Below are 20,531 nucleotides of genomic sequence, written 5' to 3'. Positions count from 1 at the left end.
GGGAAGGATAATTGACCCCATTCCTACTACGGTAGGCTGTGCTACCTCATGAATCCTAACATGCTACTAACTTTATGCCATATGCTTTCCTAAGGCACTCACACTTTATAATATGGCTATGGCATATACTATTCACTATGATTATTTATGGCCAATATGTGGCAGTACCTATATGGCTCTATAATCCTCTTTTCTCTGTCTACTTATTTTTATTTTTTTGTGCATTTTGAATTTCCCTTTCATAGTTTGGATTATACTCCATGCATGGTTAGGCTCCATTCACACTAGCGCGTTTTTTGATGCATTTTGCATTTTGCAGAAATGCACGGGAATTTTTTAACATGGGTTCCTATGGAACATGTTCACATCAATGCCTTTTTGTTTCTCTGCATTTTTGGAAAGGGTCAGGGACTTTTTTTCATGCAAAATGCAGCGTTTTGCATGTAATAGAATTCAATGGACAAGCATCAAAAACACAAGTGCACCGTTTTTGCAGCGTTTTTGATGCGTTTTTGCCGTTTTTTTTTTTTTATTTTTTTTTTAGACTGTAAAAAAAACTGTAAAAAAAAAAAAACGCAAAACGCAAATCACGGCAAAATCGCGGCAAAAACGCTGCTCAAAAACGTGGCAAGCATGAAAAAAAAACCTCCAAAAACGCCCAAAAGCAACATGCATAGGTGTGAATCGAGCCTAATATTGGAATAGAATGTTGGTAGCTTTGTGAAAGATAGGCACTTTAACATTCAGAATGACTGACTATGGCTATTCTTTACTGTTCTAAATTCTAAGATGTATTACAATTGTACATATAGACATGTACTAAAAGAAAGCTGTAACGCTACAACTGCATTTTTCAATGTATTTAACATTAACTTTTAATGTGTTTATTACGGTTTTGCAAACAAACTTTTTTTGTTTTCTTAAATCAAATAAACACAAAAGCTAATAGAAAGGTGTTGCCACTAACAACCACATTATAACTGCTATTATGTTCTGAAATCTACAATGTCAGTTTTGATAAAATGTTAACTAAAATGCACATAGCATCGCATCACATATACTAAAATTTGAGTCTCTCCCCCTGTGGCCCCCACCCAGAGGTATCCCTGTCCCTTTTGGTACAATACACATACATGCACATACATACACACATGGGTAAAAATGTACCAATGTAGCTAAATCTATACAGTAGGGATAGACCAATATAATTTTTTCAGGGCCGGTACCGATACTGCTTATCGCCCCCCTTTCAGGCCCATAGCAGGTGCAGATATTCTGTACCTAAACCGCCATCTGAATGACATCACTCTGGGCTGGGACTAGAAGGCATCTGTCGGGCGGAGATCAGACAGAGAAGTGAATGTGTTCCTTCTAGCAAAGGGGTAGGCAACCTTGGATAACATGGAGGAAATCAGATATTGGGTGGGGGGTTGTTGCCCTTTGAAAAAAAAGAAAAGAAAAATAACCATCAAGCTCCCAATATAAACACAGCATAGTGTCCTCTGGCCCCCTTCACATGACCCCCACTGTAGTGTCCTTTGCCCCTCTGCCCCCCAACCCCAAAACCTTGTCCTCTGCACCCCTTTACATCACCCCCCATTGTAATGTCCTCTGCCCCCTTTATAAACCCCTCCCCCATGTAGTTTCCTCTGCCCGCCTTCATATCATCCCCCCTCCCCCACTGTAGTGTCCTCTGCCCTTCCCCCCATAGAAGTGTCCTGTGCCCCCAAAACAGTGTCCTCTGTCCACCCTTCACATCACCTACCCCCCCATATTGTACTGTCCTCTGTACCCCCATAGCATTATCCTTTGTCCCACTTCCCTCTGTCCCCTGCACCCCTCCCCCCCCCCCCCCCCCGTAGTGTCCTCTGATACACACACCAGTGTGTTGGTAGAACTCTCCTACCTTACACAGGTGTTCAGCAGAGCAGCGATCGGCCAGTATCACAGTACTGGATGGAGGTGGAAGCGGGAGCTGCCGGAGTTAACTTTTTACATTTCCAGGCTGGTGATTGGTTGCTAGGATTGTCCGGCAACCAATCACCTACTGTTTATTGTGATAAGTTAACTCCAGCAGCTCCCGCCCCCAACCAGCCCTGTGATGCTGGCCGCTGTCCAGTGAAGAGGAGAGCGGCGAAGGTATAGGACAATGACTGGCAATACAGGGCTGCCTGTAATCTATCCATCGGCTGCCCGAGACTCCCGTTCTAGCTAGTGTCGGGAGCAGGAGAGCGCACTCGGCACACTGCTGTGAATCTGCAAGTCTACGGCACAGGTGATCTGTGACTCACAGTCACAGACTGTGAGCAATGTGAGTCGGCCTTACTTTGTCCCGGCCCACAGGGCAGATGCCTGGTGTGCCCTATGACCAATCCGGGCTTGTTTAAATGGTATCCAGGGGAGCAGATTGGCAGAGACTGCAGCAAGCGCCGCACAGGGACAGAGGGAGGTCTGAACAATATCAATAAAATTGGTAAATTTCTGACCAATACAGATTATTTGAAAAATTGTGCATATAGGCCCTAATAATCGGCCACTCTGATAATTGATCGACCCCTTGTATATAGCCCTGAAAAAAAACATACATACATATACACACACACGTTCCCGTATGTAAAATTAATATGCTATGTTTGTACTAGGAAATATCCCTGGTTTTGGAGAAGCTCAATGTGAAATGCGTCAAATAGCTGCCTCCCCTGTACTGTAAGAGCAGTATTCATACAGAGATAAGACCATTAAAGAAATGACTGGAAGCATGTCACAGGAATACGCCACAGGGTATAAGCTATCAGGGTTAAAATGTTTGAGTTCTATTGTTAAAACTCAAAATGTAGCAGCAGACGTGATGTGATTCTATGCGAGTATTAATCGTTAAAAGGGTAACTCCAATTTTGTGGGGGGAAAAAAATTAGCAAATAAAAAAAAATTAAAATAATATAGCATATACAATTGTGACACAAGTATATTGTATTTGAATAGTATTAAAAATGTACTTTCTCTTTCAATCTGCAATTTTCTGTAAAATGCAATCTGTACACAGATGGTGTACAGAACGCCCCCCCCCCCCAAAAAAATTTAATTCTTTGTGTGATTGGCTTACTGATTTTCCAAGAAGTCTGCGCTAATATACAAAACAGATTTTGAGCTACCCCTGTAACAAAATTTTTTGGTGAGATATTTCCAAAGGGAAATCACATCCAAAGGGATGCAGACCCTGCCACGTACCTCATTATAACCCTGCAGGAGCAGCAGCTGATTATAAAATCACTCCCATTCACTCTGCACATGGACACGGGCAAACAAACAGCCATATCTTCAGATTAACAAAAGGTGGGAATCTGCAACAAAGTTTATTAAAATCCTTGCAATGTACATAGATCACCCAGAGGGGAATGTATTTTTTCTTAACAAAAATGGAGTTACTCTAAGATTTTAACAATCAAAATATTTTTTATGTGAAAAATAATTTGTGATAAATGTTTGGCACCAAGAAAGTCCCATCTAAAGTGACATTGTAGATTACTGTAAGGGATGTGGTGCCTATGACCACCCACCAATGTACTTGGCATGTGTCATTATGTTCTAGTGGAATTCAAAAAAGCAGATACAAGTAACACATGCCCTTATTATTTCTGCCATCTTTTATAAAGCTGCATCAATATTAGATTCCTACCATTATTAAAATATAGCTAGAAGCCTCCCTTCATGAGGGCACCGAGGCCAGGGTAGCTTCCATGAAATATGAGTGTGCATTAAAAGCATATTTCTGTGATAGTTTTCAGGAAAGATGGAAGGTGCAAAGAAATCAGTCACCCGGCCTGCAAATTGCTAGGCAACAGTAGTGCACTACGCATAGACAATGTATAGATCTACAGTAAATAGCCTTTATAGGGAAGTTAAACAACGGAGTAGAAAACTGTTACCATGTTCACTAGAATAACACAAAATGTAACTTGAAATCGGCTTCCTAACACTAAACTACAGGCAGATAAAAAAAAAAAAAAAAGACCAAAAAACATAAGTTAGCCTAGTGTTACTTAAAAAAAACGTAAACAAAGCCAGTGTAAAAAATACAAAGTATAGTACCTACAATTATAATACCTGTCAGTATCAATACTGCTGCAACTAACTAATCCTTTTTATGTGGAAGGGACTTTTCCCCTTCATAGATGCATGTAAAAAGCAAATTAATTCTAATGCCAGCCATACACAGTTCGAATTTCGAAAATCGTATCCAAGAATTTTTGTACAAATTTCACACCATTAGTGGGCTGCAGCAACGGCCGATTTTCGTGTGGCTATCAAATTTGAGAAATTGGACATGTTGTAAATTTTTAGAAAAATGAATGATTTTCTAATCAAAGATGGGAGAATCGTGCGAGAAATGTAATAAATTCCCAGCCACGAAAATTCTTTTCTGTAGCAACATGAGGTGAAATTGAAGGCTTGGTTGGCCGAATTTCGAAAATCAATGGTGGCATCATCGGATCACAAAAAAAAAAACCGAACTTTCTGATTTTGAAAAGAAAATGTGTTCGAAATGCGACTATGCATGGCCTGCTTAACGCTAACCCTTTTATAAAATAGCCCACAAATTTCCCTGCTGTGTTCTGTTAATGATTTCAAGGCACCATCAATTATGTTATGTAATAATATAGATTGTATTTGAAGTTGTATAGCATTTTTTTTTGGGTTATTGTTTACCATTGCATAAGCATTTTAAAAAGCAATAAAACATACATGGTTAAAGAGGATTACAAATATTTTAGTGAGTAAGACATTTCCCATATGTGTTACAACACTTTATTTAGTTGTTTGCCTGGTGTTTTTTAAGCACATTTCTTGCACACAATTAAACATATGCTCATGAGGAATGTTTATCATTTATTTATAGGTTCAGTTCACACTTTTGTGTTTGAAAATCACTGGTTAGCACTTGAGATTTTCGGTTTTACAATCTAGACACAACTAACGCAGGAAGGCAAAACTTAAATCACACCTCAAGGAGATTGCTTTGTCAAAAACCGCTCGGCTGTTCCCTCTGTGGGAAAGGGGATATAAAATGTTTTCCATACATAGTCTATTTGTTATTTTCAACACAGAAAGACATTTTCCTTTTTCTTGATAATTTTATTCTGGTGAATATAAAATATTATTTGAATTATTTTATGCTTATGTGCAGCCAACTGATGGCAAGTTCCTAAAAAGAGCACAATTTTCAATGCTTGGAAAACAGCTGTGCTGCGAATGAAATCTGAACAGACTAGGGAATGGATATTTCTCCCGCCCACCATTTTGATACCCTCTGATGTGGGCCCAGGGCTCACGGTCTTCACACTGACGCGACCGTGGCCCCAGTGTAAAAGGGGTCTAAGAGTGGGAGAGCCTGGGAACCATGCGGGGGAAGGGGGGGGGGGGGCTAACCACTCCACCCACACTGTGAATGCGATCGGTAGTTTTACAGCCGTTAGCTTACTATTGCAGCCATCAGCTTGTGCTGAACCCTTAACGTACTACGTTTGTCCAAAGAGCTGAACTAGGTAATCTGGTGCACTCCAGTTGCACCAGTTTTACACCATTATAATGGCTCAGGAAGCTCTATTAATTCCCCCCACTGTCTTATTATATCCTAAAGAGACTGTTGAGATTTCTCTGCAGTTCTTTGTTTCTCTGTCCCTTACCATAACACCATAATCACGATGTCCATCCTTGCAATTGGATTCCACAGTTTGTATATTCAAAACACTACAAAGCAAGTAATGTCATTAAGAGGCGTTATAAGCCAACATTTAACATCCCAGCAACCATACAAAACTAAAATATCACTTTGAGGTAGAGATAATTTAAATCATTTCGTTATTAGAACAAATATCCTCCTAAAATCATGCATAAAAAGGTTAATCTGCAGACAAGACAGGGGAGTAAACAAACTCACCAAAGGAAGGTTCAGGCAAGGCATTCCACATATTTGTGAGAAAATAAACAGGTGTGGATTAGGGCGAGGTTACTTTTTAAGGACAGCAAAATTTATTTAACACACCCGTGTCCTGCACCAATATACAGCACAGTAATACACACTCAATAGAATTTACACAAAGGGCAGCGCATTCAAGCGAATGGACTTGCCTTATACGACACACAAAAATCACATGAGAATCGCTCTTTGAAATTCACTTTCCCGCTATGGGACTATGAATAAAGATAAATACTTGATCTTGCGACTTAAAGGAGAAGTCCAGCCTGAGCTTTTTAGGTTGGGCTTCTCCTATGGGTCACAGGAGTGCAAACTGAACCCGTTTTCAGCGGTCTGAAGTCCACTTTCTGCTGAAATCACTGCTATCAGTCGAGGCAGCGTGCCATCCCAACTTCAGAAGTCTGGATCTGCCAGCTGCCTTGACTGATGGCAGCCTCAGCGAGCCGCTGTGATGGCTTCTCCCCGCCCATCCACAGCTCAGCGCTCCAATGAGCGTGGAGGATCAGAGCAGGAGAGATGCTGACTGACAGGCAGCAGCTCTCCGCTCAGGGAGGGGAGAGAACCAAGCCATCGGCGGTGTTCGATCGCTAGGTTCTCAGTGAAGAGACGCTGAGGGACAACTGCAGAATCGGTCTGATGCTGCATCCACCTAGCCAAGTATGAATATAAAAAAATTAAAAAATTAAAAAATTAAAAAGGACATACTTCTTTTAAAGCCTAGAATACAAAGTCTCTGATTACCACAAATACTGTGGCCGTTTCAGGTAATTTGGGACAGCAGATAGTCTTTAGTTTTCACACAGAAAAGCTTTGTGTTGGAAAGTCACAGTGAGATACAAGAATCAACAAGGAACAACCGGAAAGCAGAGCTTGTGTAGGTAATAAGCAAATATGGCCACCTCCTTATACACATAATTACAAACTATAAATAGAAACGAGGGTTTGAAAGAAATAAACATAAGAATATTTACATTAGGCTGATCTCTTTCACATAAATAGCAAACTAAAATTATATATATTTATATTATTTATTATATATATTTATTATTTTATTATTATAGATTTAGGTTTCCTAGGGTGTCACAACCGCTCCTGAGTGATATGTGTAATTTTTGATTAGGTTATCCTTAGACTAGGCAATTTTAATTTTATACATTTTTAAGGAATAAATATTAATATGATCTGAAGGCAGCAAGGATTTTTAGACTATACATTATCCTGTAATATACAAAAAAGGCACCACTAATTAAGTGTTTCTAAAGTCAGGTTTTTAATATTAATGCATTGCATAGATTAAAGGTAAAAAAACAAAAAAAAACAAAAACAAAAAAAAAAAAACACCTTATACTTAACTGAGCCCAATGTTGATTCAGCGGTGTGCCCAAGAGTGGGATCGCTGTTCTAGTTCTCTCTTCACTGGCTTAGACAAAGCTGTGGGAGCCATTGTCTCCTGCTGCGCTCAATCACAGCCAGTGCACAGAGAGCAGGGGCAGCACCGAGCCGCACTGTGTGCCATTTGCTATCGAAGCACTAAGCGGGGGATTGGGTGAAGAGGAGGATCAGGGCTATTCTGTGCAAAACCACTGCACAGAGCAGTATCACATTTGTTTTTTAAAAAAACAAACAAAAATAAAAAAACTCCCATTACAACCTCTTTAAAGAGGTTGTAATCTTTTGCGTTTTTTCACCTTAGGATGCATTAAGGTGAAAAAACAGCTCATACACACTAATCACCGTCCAGCTGCAGAGAGCCGCTCTCCTCCTCATTGACAATCTCCGTGTGAGGAGAAGGAGAGCTGATCGCCTAGCAACCAGCTCTCTATTTACATCACATGATGGTTGTGATTGGTCGAATCACAGAGCCCTCCTGCCGATCCAAGATCTGCCATGTCCACGTGCCTGCGCAGGCACTCGGCTGCGCGATCTTGCTCCATCTGAGGGACGTTCAGGATGTCCACTCAGAAGGAGGAAGCACCCACCGGTTTATGTGCAGTGTCCGGGTGGGAAGTAGTTAAAAAGGTGAAGTTCACCTTTTCTAAATTCCAGCTCCCCTATGTACCAATATAGCATTCATGTACTTATTTTGCAAAAATAAAACAGCTTTCCATTTATTATACACATACTTAACTCACTCTCTTCATAGCCGTTAAAAAAACTAAAACACTGCTCGATTACTTCTGACTTACTTCCTGGACAGACTTTAGGTCATGACAGAGGAAGGAGTTAACCAGCTGAGGGTAGATGCAGGGTGTGTGCTAATGAGATCAGCTGGTCAACTCCTTCCTGTGTCATGACCTAAAGTCTGTTCAAAAAGGCCGAAGTAATCGAGCAGTTTTTTAACCACTTCCTGCTCGCCAGCCGTCATATGACGTCCTGGACTTTGAGCGGTGATATCTGAATGATGCCTGCAGCTACAGGCATCATTCAGATATAATCTTTTAGTACCAGCGATTCCCTACACCATAAGAACTATCATCGCGGTGGTTCCACCGCTTGATGGTTCTTATGAGCGGCGAGAGGAGACGTACCCCCCTCCTGCCGCACTCCGGTGCTTCTACCAAATTGTCGCTGCCATTGGTGAGTCGGAGAAGGGATCCGCCGGCCCCAGATGGTGACCATAGAGATTTCCGGTGGATCAGATAATCCCCGGAATCTCTATGGATTGTTCAGAGGCCGAGCACAATGTTATGACGTCACGCCAGGCCTCTGCATTCAAGCAAATGGCGCCGCCCTGGCTGGGAAGCTGAGATCGTTTTTTAATTTTTTTATTTCAGGCTTTCCATCCTAGATGTGAGATGTGGGTATTATTGACCCTATATCTCATTGTAAAAGAGGACCTGTCATGCTTATTCCTAATACAAGGGATGTTTACAATAGGAATAAAGTGATCAAAAAAAAATTGTAAAAAAAAAAAAAAAAAAAAAAAGTGTCAGAATAGAAAAATTAAAGTAAAATTAACAATAAAAAAAAAAAAAAAAAAAAAAAAAAATTGAAAGTGCCCCTGTCCCTGCTTGCAGAAGCGAACTCATATGCAAGTCCTGTCCACATATGAAAACATTGTCCAAACCACACATGTGCGGTATCGCCGCCAACGTTAGAGCGAAAGCAATAATTCTAGCCCTAGACCTCCTCTAACTCAAAACATGTAACCAGTAAAAAAAAAATTGAAAGAGTCACCCTATGGGGATATTTAAGTACCGAAGTTTGGCGCTATTCCAGGAGTGCGTGCAATTTTGAAGCGTGACATGTCAGGTATCTATTTACTCTCCGTAACGTCATCTTTCACATTATGCAAAAAAATTGGGCTAACTTTACGTTTTGTTATTTTTAAGCTAAAAACGCGTTGAAAAATTGCTGCGCAAATACCGTGTGAGATATAAAGTTGCAACGATGGCCATTATATTTTCTAGGATCTTTCCTATAAAACCATATATAATGTTTGGGGGTTCCATGTCATTTTCTAGCAAAAAAATTATGATTTTTACATAGGTACATACATAGGAGAGAAATGTCAGAATTGGCCTGGGTGGCAAGTGGTTAAACAGCTATGAAGAAAGTGAGGCAAGTGTGTGTAGAGTAAACGGAAAGCAGTTTTATTTTTGCAAAATAAGTACATTAATGCTATATTGGTACATAGGGGAGCTGGAATTTAGATTAAAAAAGGACCCTTTAGAGAAAAAAGGTAAAGGTGAACTGACGTCGCATATTCTCTCCAGTCCCCACCCACCTGGTCCCTGATGCACTTATCTCTGGGGCTGCTGTCAGCACATCCAATCCAAAGTCTGGGAATTTAAAATCCCTGTCCTCCATCTTCTGTCAGCTCTTCCAGGACAGACCACATGGATTATGATTGGTCAGTGCAGTCAACATTGACTGGGGTGGTGGAGAAGGTGTCTAGTGTTAGTTCACCTTTATAAAAACAAAATGTAAAGGTGAACGAACACTTTAAGGATGTCTTGCAGCGTGATGAGCTTAATGACTCCACGTCTTGCGTGAAGCTGCAGTGAACAATTGGGAAGTTTTTTCCTAGGCTAGGTTCACACTTCTGCAGGTCAGGAACGCTCGCAGTGCGTTTCCAACCCGCTCGCAAAACAAGATGGGTTGCCATTCTTACCTGTGTTTTCGCACGCGAAACCTGATGGCGTTGCAGCACCATGTCATTCTGGGAGGCACAATAAAAAAAAAAAAAAAAAAGGGTCCTGGACTTCTTACCCTCCTTTCGGCAGGTAGGGCAGCTTAGTGTACATTCGTCTATGGATGGGGGAAATAATCCTGCTACTCTGACACTTCCCCATTCACAGATTGTGTTACAGGAGACGCACCCATTGAAGTCTGATTACTTTTTAGCATAGGGCAACTTTGTACAAGTGTAAACAAGGAGAATTAGAAAAAATAGGATTTGCCATGGTGAGCGTAGTAAGGCATAGAGAAAACAAGTATGGATGGGGGCTAACTGAAATGCACTACACTTCATGACATGAAATGGGTCTACTTCCATTTAGATGAATACATTGGCTTAACATATTTTGGGCTTTGTGTTTTTACTAGATTTTAGCCAATATCAGTATTGCTTTGGGCTGAATGTGATGGTGGTTTACAGGAAACATTGTTGTCAAGGAGAAAATGAAGGACCTGCTATATGCAAATCGTTAACAAAATCTAATTGTTAATAGTATAAACAATAACTACTTGTTATCATATTCTAGGTTCTGTACATGTTGATTTGGAATGCACCTTTAAAGCAGAGTTCCACCCAAAAGTGGAACTTCCGCTTTAAGCACTCCTCGTCCCCTGACAGGCATGTCATTTATTTGGGGGGGGGGGGGGCTGTACCCTCCCTGCCAGCGCTCTTCTGGAACACGTCACAGGTCGCAGAAGATTGCCTGGCCAATAGCAGAGTGCAGCATGACTCTCGCCCAGCCATGAAGCCGTAAGCTGTCACGGCCGGGTGCCCACAGTTGCTATGACGGCGCAGTGGAGAGGAGGGGGAATCGCTGGACCGTGGGACAGGCAAGTGTCTGGTTATAAAAAAAAGCTGCTGCTAAAAATTTTAATAAATGAAAAAAATGGGTGGAACTCCGCTTTAAATTTCTATCCTCATCCCATCCATGTTATGGAGCTACTGGTTTTAAAGCAATGTCTTTACTTGATCTAACACAAATATAGCAAAAAAAATATATATGAATATTATCTCCAAAGTTCATTCTTAGCTAAACCTGTCGCATCTACATTACGGCATCACCCTACTTCTGAGGGCACCAGTTTTAGTACATTTCCCTCAGTGTCTCGGAGATGGGCGGAGGTTCTGAAAGGCTGTGTCTTAAACTTGGCAACCAAAATTTCAGAATCACGTTCATCAACTTGAAATTGCAAAGGACTTTAAATGAGATCATTTTCTAGATTACATAATATCACAAGATTCCAAGAATCTGGAGAAATCTCTGTGTACAAGGAACAAGGGCCGAAACGCAACATTGGATGCCCATGATTTTTGGGACATCCGACGGCACTGCGTTAACACGCATGATTCTATGATGAACATCACTGCATGGGCTCAGTAATAATTCCAAAAATCCCTGTCTGTGAACACAGCTCACCGTGCCATCCAAACAACTTATTTGGAATTGGGGTGGTAGGACAGTTTCAACATTCTGTTATTAAAAGTACTAAATCCTCAAAATTTTGTAATCATAATTAAACTTGTATGGACCAGTTGAGCTGAGTAATAAAATGCTTAAAGAAAAGCCCAGAAACGCTTCAAATCTGTTGTCTATACCACCACAGCCTCTAGGTTCCTCTGTGCCGCTTTCCTGTACTTCTGATCGGGGAGTACACACTCATGTCACGAAAATTTCTCTAATCTCCCTCCTCAGGACAACATACCCATTATTCCAAGTGCCACTGCAGCCACAGTGAATGCGTGTCCTGTTTATTCCTCCCTGGCTAAACAGACAGTGTCACAACATAAGCTTGGAGTCTCTCATAGGAGCGCACTAAGGGAGGACTCCATGGGATCCTTGGAGGGGACAGAGCCACGCAGGGGTAAGGAACCTAGGGAAGTGATCTTTGGACTGGCTCAACTCAAAAGAGAGGTGGGCTTTTAAAGAGAAAGAGGTAGCATGCAGCTAATGTTCTTTTTTGTGCCTTGAGGTCCTCTGTTACCTTATGAATAGGTAGTTTCTATTTCTCTCTTATTTTTTTTTAAGTTGTGCTGGCTGCCAGCAATTAAACACTGGGTACAGTTTTTGTCACCGGGCAGTGTTGAACAAAATGTTAAGAAAAGTTATCTGTCAAATACAAAGTTTCCTCAGTAAAAACCGAGGAGAGGAAACATCAAAGACATACTATACAAAGCACCTCAGCATGAGACTTATAAAATACCATAACTGCCATGAGCTTGCTACAAGTGCACCAGATAATGAGCTGTAATGTGACCTGTTTTAAAGGAGAAGTATGGCCAAAGCTCTTTGGTAATAATTCTCCTGGGGATCACGGGAGTGCACTTTGTTCTGCACTCCTGTGTACTAGATTCAGCTGACAGTGGGCTGTAGCTGCCTGTTGGCTGATGTCACAGAGTCAGTGCAGGCTCTGCAGGGATCCAAACAATTTTAGGATCCACCTAGATGCCTAGAGGGGTAGCTGGTTCAGCCTCTCAGCCTGAGCAAGCCACTCCCACCCTATGCACAGTCCAGCACTCCAATCAGAGCTGGAGGGGCAGAGCAGATAGCAGGTGAACTGAGCGATCAGCAGTCTTTGATAACTCAGTTTTAAAGCCGGCAGGGGACAGCTGCAGCATCAGGTCAGATTTTTTTCAGCTGAATGTGGCAGAACCTTTTACCGCCATTCCCTGCTCACCACTGCCATTTGTAAACACAGAAACCTTCTGTGTTTACAAGAATAGCTTTCCTCTTGGCGACTCTCACAGATCCCTGCCTGCCCTGCACTCGCAGCAGGGGCAAGGGAGCTGCAGTGTGGTTATAGGAGGCATGGGGCATTGCGTGGTAGGCTGCACAGTAGCCCCCATCTGTGCCTGGGTGCACAGATGCTGACCAATGATGAAAGAAAGAAAGAAAGAAAGAAAGAAAGAAAGAAAGAAAGAAAGAAAGAAAGAAAGAAAGAAAGAAAGAAAGAAAGAAAGAAAGAAAGAAAGAAAGAAAGAAAGAAAGAAAGAAAGAAAGAAAGAAAGAAAGAAAGAAAGAAAGAAAGAAAGAAAGAAAGAAAGAAAGAAAGAAAGAAAGAAAGAAAGAAAGAAAAAGAAAGAAAAAGGAAGAAAAAAAAGACACAAAGCTGCCTACACTGGAGGAACTATAGCTGTGCTGGTTAAATTTTTGAAAAGGTGAGATGCGAGGAAGCTTTGGGGGATGAGGCTAAGGGATGGGGGAGAGTGGTACAGAGGTCAGAGCTGAGACAGGGTGGAAGTGAGGTGTGGACAGCCTGTGAAAGAGCTTAACCCAGCACACTGTGCAAAACCCCCTCCTCCAAACCCTGCACATAGGGCACCCCTGAACCTTGCACTCTCTACATAGCACACCCCTGGTATTTATTGCCTCCCACTGTTCAATTTGGCTACACCCACTGTTCGATGTGGTTTAGTGAGGGGGGCGTGGTTGCGTTCCTGCACTCATTCTCTAAGAAAAAAATCCTGTATAAATTTACACAGTCTTGCAGATAAACCGGCCTTTTTGAGGCGGCCATAATGCTGATGCGGCCCAGGATGAAATGAAGTTTGACATTCTCTGTCTTTGGCTCTCTAGTGGCACTGGGTTTTTAAGAACATAGCTTGTTCTATTCTGCATACAGCCATGTTAGTACTCTTCCATGAAAGAAGAACCCGAGAATTTCTCTAAAATACCCAACTTGAAACTAACAGAAGTAATTGGCATCCATTATGGTTTATTCCCTATTTAATTTAAAATCATACTTTGCTTTTGACTGGATGTAATATTTTAAATAAAATAAATGAAAATGTCATGGACAAAAATATTGGCACTGATATTTTGTTGCACAAGCTTTTGAGGCAATACTGCAAACAAGTGATTTCTGTAGCTCTCAATGAGACTTCTGCATTAACCAACAGGTAGTTTGACCCATTCTTCTTAAAGAAACTCCAGCTGTCTCACGTTTCAAGGTTATGCTCTGCAGAGTTCATGTTTCAGCTATGGCCATAGACTTTCAATAAGATTCAGATCAGAGCTCACAGAAGGCCACTTCAAAATAGTCCAGTGTTTATTCTTGAGTGCTTTTAACTGTGTGTTTATAGTTATTATCCTGTTGGAGGACCCAGAACCTGCGACTGAGACAGAACCGTCTGACACTGGGCAGTAAGTGTCGCTCCAGATTTCCTTAATAGTCTTGTGATTTCATTGTGCCCTGCACAGGTTCAAAGCACTCAATGACAAACACAGCGAAGCAGCCTCAAAACATAGCTGAGCCTTCTGTATGTGTCAAAGTAGTTATGGTGTCTTCATTGAAAGTATTTTTTTTTTCCCATCTGTAAAAATAGAGCTGATGTGACTTGCCAAAAAGTGTAATTTTTGTCTCATCTGTCTAAAAGGACAATCTTCAGAAATATTGTGGCTTGTAGGGGGTAGGAGGACAGAGTAGGGGAAGGCTAGAACCCCACCCAACAGACTAATATAATTCGAAGACTTAGGTTTCATGAATGTTCATTCAACTTTCGAACAGTTAGTGGGGTCAAATTGAGGTTTGTGTTCAGCCTCAATCAGAAAATTCGATTTCATTCCAAAATCAAAATGTTAAAAGCATTACGATATTTTAAAATACTTTCAAAGACATTTACCAAGTCATCAAATTTACTGATGAGAATTTTAGTATGGATGTTTGTAAGACTGTTTTGTTCACTGTCTGTTGCACTGTTGGAGACTTTCCCTCATTACTTGTCTTGTTTGACCATTAAAAAAAAAGAATATTAGGGGTTCTAATTTTTTCCAGTCTATCAAAAATAAAATCACACACACAAAAACATGGCTGGGTATAATTTTATATATATATATATATATATATATATATATATATATATATATATATATATATATATATATATATATATTTTTTTTTTTTTAAATCCACTTTAAGATCCATGCCTAGTGACACAACAGATCGAAATGCGCTGACTAAAATAACATCCCTATAATAGACCAGCATGACGTCAGGCCATATACAAGCTGTTGTTACCATGAACACTCTGCTCTGTTATCTACTTTATGACAGCAAAGTCTGTCTACACAATTAGGTGACAACATCAACTATATTAAAACATTGATAAAATTGATCATCAAGTCAAATACTTATTTACACTCACTGGATATAATTTCTCACAAACCAAAACAAGCGCCAGTTCTATAGCCAATCTCTATTACTCATTACAGAACATTTTACTATAATTATCTTCTATTTTTATGCATCATGCATCCAGTACAAACCCTTTCATTAAAAAGGTATTGGAACACATACAGTGAGGCGAGTAAAATTATTTCATGGACCAAATGGTTCTAAAGTTATAGAACAAGACAAATCCGTCAACGTATAGTTTAAAAAAAAAAACACACATCAAAACATCGGATTGCATGTGCCTCAACCACTGGAAAAGCAGAATGGTCAGGTTGAACATTTTTTTTTAGAAATCTCCTTTACAGGGATAGGCACGGACCAAGGCAGTGGCGGACAATTTTCCAAAGTACAGACCTTAGTGAAGGACACCAAGGGTACATTTCAAAATTAAAAACATCAAAAAAACGCCGTCTACTCTCTGGCCTAGTTCTACAAGTAGAAATAAGTTTAAAATAACATTTATATAAAGACTGCTTGTGGTATACCATTATAAAAGGTTTAAAAGACTTTCAAAATGTTTACCTTTTATATTTTTCGGTTGTATTGAGATGTAGCAGCAGCATCAGAGTCCTTTGTATACAAGTATGAAGTAGCAATACGCAAACATGGATTCCCCCTTTAGAGCAGGGTCCCATAGATCCCCCTTTAGAGCAGGGTCCCCCATAGATCTCCCTTACATTATGATCCAATTCTTCTAGTGGAGCCATTGGAGTAGGACACATACAGGGCTCATGAAGAAGCTGGGGGCCAGGGCACTGAGACCGGGCACAGGCAGGTTTAGAGAAGGAAGTTCAGCTCTCCTCCTCTGAAGGTCAGGGCCTGGGGGGCGGGGCACACACCTGATTGGTTGATAGGATGCCAGGGCGGTCCTACCAACTAGCAGGCAGCAGCGGGGGGGGGGGTGGATCAGTGGATGCTGTGACTGTCAGACAGCATATTCATCTGTTCTGCTCTTCTGACCAACTCCCCGCGGCCCAACGCAAATGTCTGTGTATGGACACCTTGTTGATCCCTGTTCCTTTGATTCCGATCAATAAAGGCCTACTCTTTGCATTTAAAAACATACGGAGGAACACAGCTTATTTGCTAAGTGGCCTGCAGTTTCAATCGGACATCCATCTTTTCTATTGGGCTGCCCTGTGAGCTACAGTCCCGAATCTGAGATTGCAAGAAGGTGCCAGTATGTTTCAGAGTTCCAATTCTTTCCAGTGCTGTACATTCTCAGAAATCACTGCAGCCTTGCCTATGTGAACCAGATTAAAAGAGTTTGGTTGTACAGAATCATAACAAAAGATCAAAAGTCCAACCAGGGAACAAGAAGAAACCTATTTGCATGGGTATCATATAGGACAGCTACGTAATTTGCCCTGCACACCAAACAAAAGTAATAGGGACATGAGTTAGGACAAACTAAGGGATGCCAGGCATGTGTAAGGCAACCACTTACTGCAACTGCTCAATTTGGGACAACTTTTGAGGTGCTGCTAGGCGACTGTACGGCAGTCACTTGTTTTCTACAGGTTTAAATCTTTACAGAAAAAAAATGCTGCTGCAGTTTAAAAACCCAAGGCAGTCTTCTAGTTTGTCCAACACACTTTTGCTGGTTATCCAAGCCTGCATGTGAATGTGGAAGAACCCCACTCCCTCCTCCAAAAACATGCTTGTGAAATAAAAAGGATTAATATACTGAATACAAATTTCAAACGGTTATAAAAATATATGCATGATTATATAATGGTCAAAGCACATGTGCACACAGATGCCAGGTCATGTTCTTGTCAAACAAAGAAAGCTAATGGAGTGCTGAAAGTAACACAATTTAATTCACCCTTGTACTTTGTGAAGACTGCGATTCCCTTTCACCACAGCAAAATTATCACAATCTTAAAATTTAGAATACGACTCTCCCCCAGAGGACTCTCGATTCCTGGGATAATACTGACACTCATGACTTCACTCATGTTTTTTTTTACACTAGAGATGGATACACATTTACATACAGTAGCATCTTTACAAGCCCTAACATAAGAGAGATAAAAACAGGGAGATGCACCTCACAGCCTGTCACTTTCCATCAGTTATCTTCCTAGTGCTTGAAAGGAAATCGGACTTGATGCTCCTTTTTCTGCACTTTCACACACTACTGTGAATGTTGAGGGAGGTAGGGGAGTTATTACCTGTTTCCAGAGAAAGGCGTCATCAACATTTAGCCTCCAAGATATGATGAGATGCAGAGAGGACAGGATGACTCCACTCAGTACTGCCGCCCGCATGCGTACAGGAAGCAATGTGTAGATGATGTAGATGAAAAAAACACTCCACCAGATTCCTTCAGAGGCACTACGTGGGGTTACCATAAAGACCCCAAGAATTTGTACTGCAAACAGGACGGCAATAACTAGGTAACTGACAATCCACATGTAGTCTTGGTGAAAGCCATTACGATTGCAGATAACCATGACGGACAGAAATGAAGTCATGGCAATAGCAAGTACACAAACATAAGGTATCCGGAGCTCCCCATGAGTGCAATGAAAAATCAACATAACCAGACAGACCAGTACCAGGGCCCCCATCAGCATAGTTAGACTGCTCTGGTTCATCTGGAAGAAATAGCGTTGGTACAGTCGTTCCAGTTTTGCAGACTGAAATTTCTTTGACTGGAACACTTGTAAGAACCTAGTCCAGCACTCTTTAGGTGTTAGGTGGTGCTCTCCCTCCTCCATGCCCACTGCTTCCATTGAACCTGTTTTGGAGCCCTTGACTTCCCCGTCCTCAAAACCAAGAGCAACAGATTTGAGACCCAGGTCTCCACCCACACCTTTCTTTCCGTAATGGTCCTCTTGCCAAGTGCAACGGAGGCTAAAGTTGTTGCGGCTGTTGCGCTCCATCTCAGGGTCTTGTAGGCAGCTCATGTAACGGGGACCACACAAAGATGTGTTCTTGCGCTTGCCCTTCTTTCCATTGCGCTCCCCCCATGCGGTCTTGCGTTCATCCACTTTGGGAACCAAGATACCACTAAACCACGACATTTTGCTGTAAGACAAAATGAAACTGGTGAGAAAAACTGGCAAGTTTAATTGGTAGCTTCATGTTTGGACAAAATAGTGGAAGACAATTTGGTTAGTGCATCATACAAAATGCAGCTTGTTCAATTAAGCTTGGACAAACAAAAACAAAAAAAAGAAAACCTGGAAGCCAATTGGTTTCTGTGCAGAGCTGCACTAGATTTTGCACTGTCCAGTTTTAGCAAATCAACCCCATAATGTGGAAAAGTCTACTGATCCCTGGTTAGCATCTATGTTAGGTTGGGGACCTTCTTCATCTGTTTTGGTGATTATTGCCACTGAGACAGAAAGGGAAGGAAGAGAACAAGTTCTTATGACAAAAGTTGGGAATTCTGAGAGAGATTTCCTTTGTGAAATGAGCTACTAACAAAACAGGAGGTAATTAAGACCAATACAACGTTGGCATTAACAAACAGGCAGAGTGCCTGTCTTTGCACGCGGTGTAGCAGGATGGCATGTCTGCTTCCACTAACCCCTCCCTCTTCCCACCTTTCACTGGTTGTCAAGGACACTGTCAGCTTTACAGCTGAATGGCTACTTACAACAAGTAATCCTGCCCATTTTAAAATCACAAAGGGAGCAGATTTGATTGGGAACAAGGGTTCCTGAATCCACATCAGGCTCCACATACCCAGCTACAAAACTCCTTGGCCACCATACTGTCCCTGTGCGACAATTGAAGCAGCAGGCTAGTGGCTCAGCTATACTGAGATTGGGGTGTCAGTATAATCACTCTGGCCTCAGTGAGCATCTGTACAAAAAATATCTGTGCTTGCCCAAAATTCATGTACCGTTTCCAATAGGTACATGAATTTGAGGCAAGTACCAATATTTGGCATGATGCAGCATGACAAAACTCTAAAGAGTGTCCTCGACACTATATATGATGTCCTGAGACTGATGTTAAATCTGTTTTTAAGACTCATTAAGTCTGAATTAAAGTTGAAGTGAAGCCGTCCCCTCTGAGAGAAGATAGTGATTGCTAGGAGCTATAGCAGCTGATAGCGATATTCGCAGGTAAAACAGCAGGCTGGCTGTACCCAAGTTGATCGCTCAACTTGGTACATTCAGCCACAATGTGCTGTTGGCTGCTGGCAATGTGCTGTTGGCAATACCAACCCTTATATATTAAGTCTGTAAATCAAGTCTGTAAATGAAGCTTTTTGAGAAAGGGAGAGTAAGAAATGGTGACTAGACATCTACTGTGACACTGTTCCTACTAGGTGAGGGGATATAGGACTCATTTTGTATGTAGAGTTATTGTTGATTATTATTCTTTTATGAAGCAATTTCATTGTGACTTGTTGTAATGACAAGTATCTTCTCTTATAAAATATAGCTGGAGTTTCTTATGAACAACACCTGCATTTCCACCATTTTTACTGAGACCCATTTTCACAGGCTTCCCTAAAGGAAATCTGAACTGGGCGAGTATGAAAGCTGCCATTGCGGACCTCCTATAAATCTTGGTGGACGTCGCTGTCACGTGGCTTTAGAACTCCGAGTCACAGAAACAAGTATGCAAAATGTAATAATAATAAAAAAAAAAAAAAATTGGAAATTGACCGATAATAGTTTAGGAAAAAATAATGGGCATTCTTAAAAAGGCCATATCAGGGATTCTATAAAAACCATTAAAAATTGCCTACACTTCTATGAAATTACCGTACCTCTCCTGACTGTGTGGTGGTAGCTTCCCAGAAGCTCCTGGCTGGGTGGGTGATACACGACATTTATTCCGTCGGGTGGAGAGGTGGGGGATGACCTCTGCTTCCAAGCTGGCTAATTCAATTACATTAGGAGGGAGATCAGGAGAGATTTCAATTGGGCACCTGGGAGAAACAAATAAAAGCAATGTCAAACAATAGCCTGCTATATAAAAACACACAGGTAAGGATTTGAGTTAACTTTTTACAACAATTCAAGATGCAGACCACATATACTGCATGTAATAGGAAGACCCCCCGGGTTACAAACAAGATGGGGTCTGTAGGTTTGTTCTTAAGATTAATTTGTATGTAAGTTGGAACAGGTACATTTTTTAAGTGTAACTCCAGCCAAAAAAATAATTTTTACTTTTTTTGGATAGCATAGGGAAGGGTTAACACCCCTGTAACATTTGGTTTGCGGTCTAT

General features: G+C 41.2%; 1 protein-coding gene across 2 annotated transcripts in view; it reads right to left on the bottom strand.

Moving 5' to 3' along the window:
* Positions 1 to 20,531, bottom strand: part of ADCY6 (adenylate cyclase 6) — a 382,609-nt gene that overhangs the window by 262,905 nt on the left and 99,173 nt on the right. For both annotated transcript variants that reach the window (XM_073614078.1, XM_073614077.1), the window contains exons 2-3: positions 20,067 to 20,228; positions 17,506 to 18,364 (exon numbers count right to left, since the gene is read on the bottom strand). In XM_073614078.1, the coding sequence (XP_073470179.1) occupies positions 17,506 to 18,360 (855 nt within the window). In that variant the 5' untranslated portion in view covers positions 18,361 to 18,364; positions 20,067 to 20,228. The remainder of the gene's footprint in view (positions 1 to 17,505; positions 18,365 to 20,066; positions 20,229 to 20,531) is intronic.

This window comes from Aquarana catesbeiana, linkage group LG02, assembly GCF_042186555.1.
Source record: "Aquarana catesbeiana isolate 2022-GZ linkage group LG02, ASM4218655v1, whole genome shotgun sequence".
NCBI classification, from domain to species: Eukaryota; Metazoa; Chordata; class Amphibia; order Anura; family Ranidae; genus Aquarana; species Aquarana catesbeiana.
Note: the sequence above shows the minus strand (reverse complement) of the source record. Positions and strands in the feature narration are given on the sequence as shown.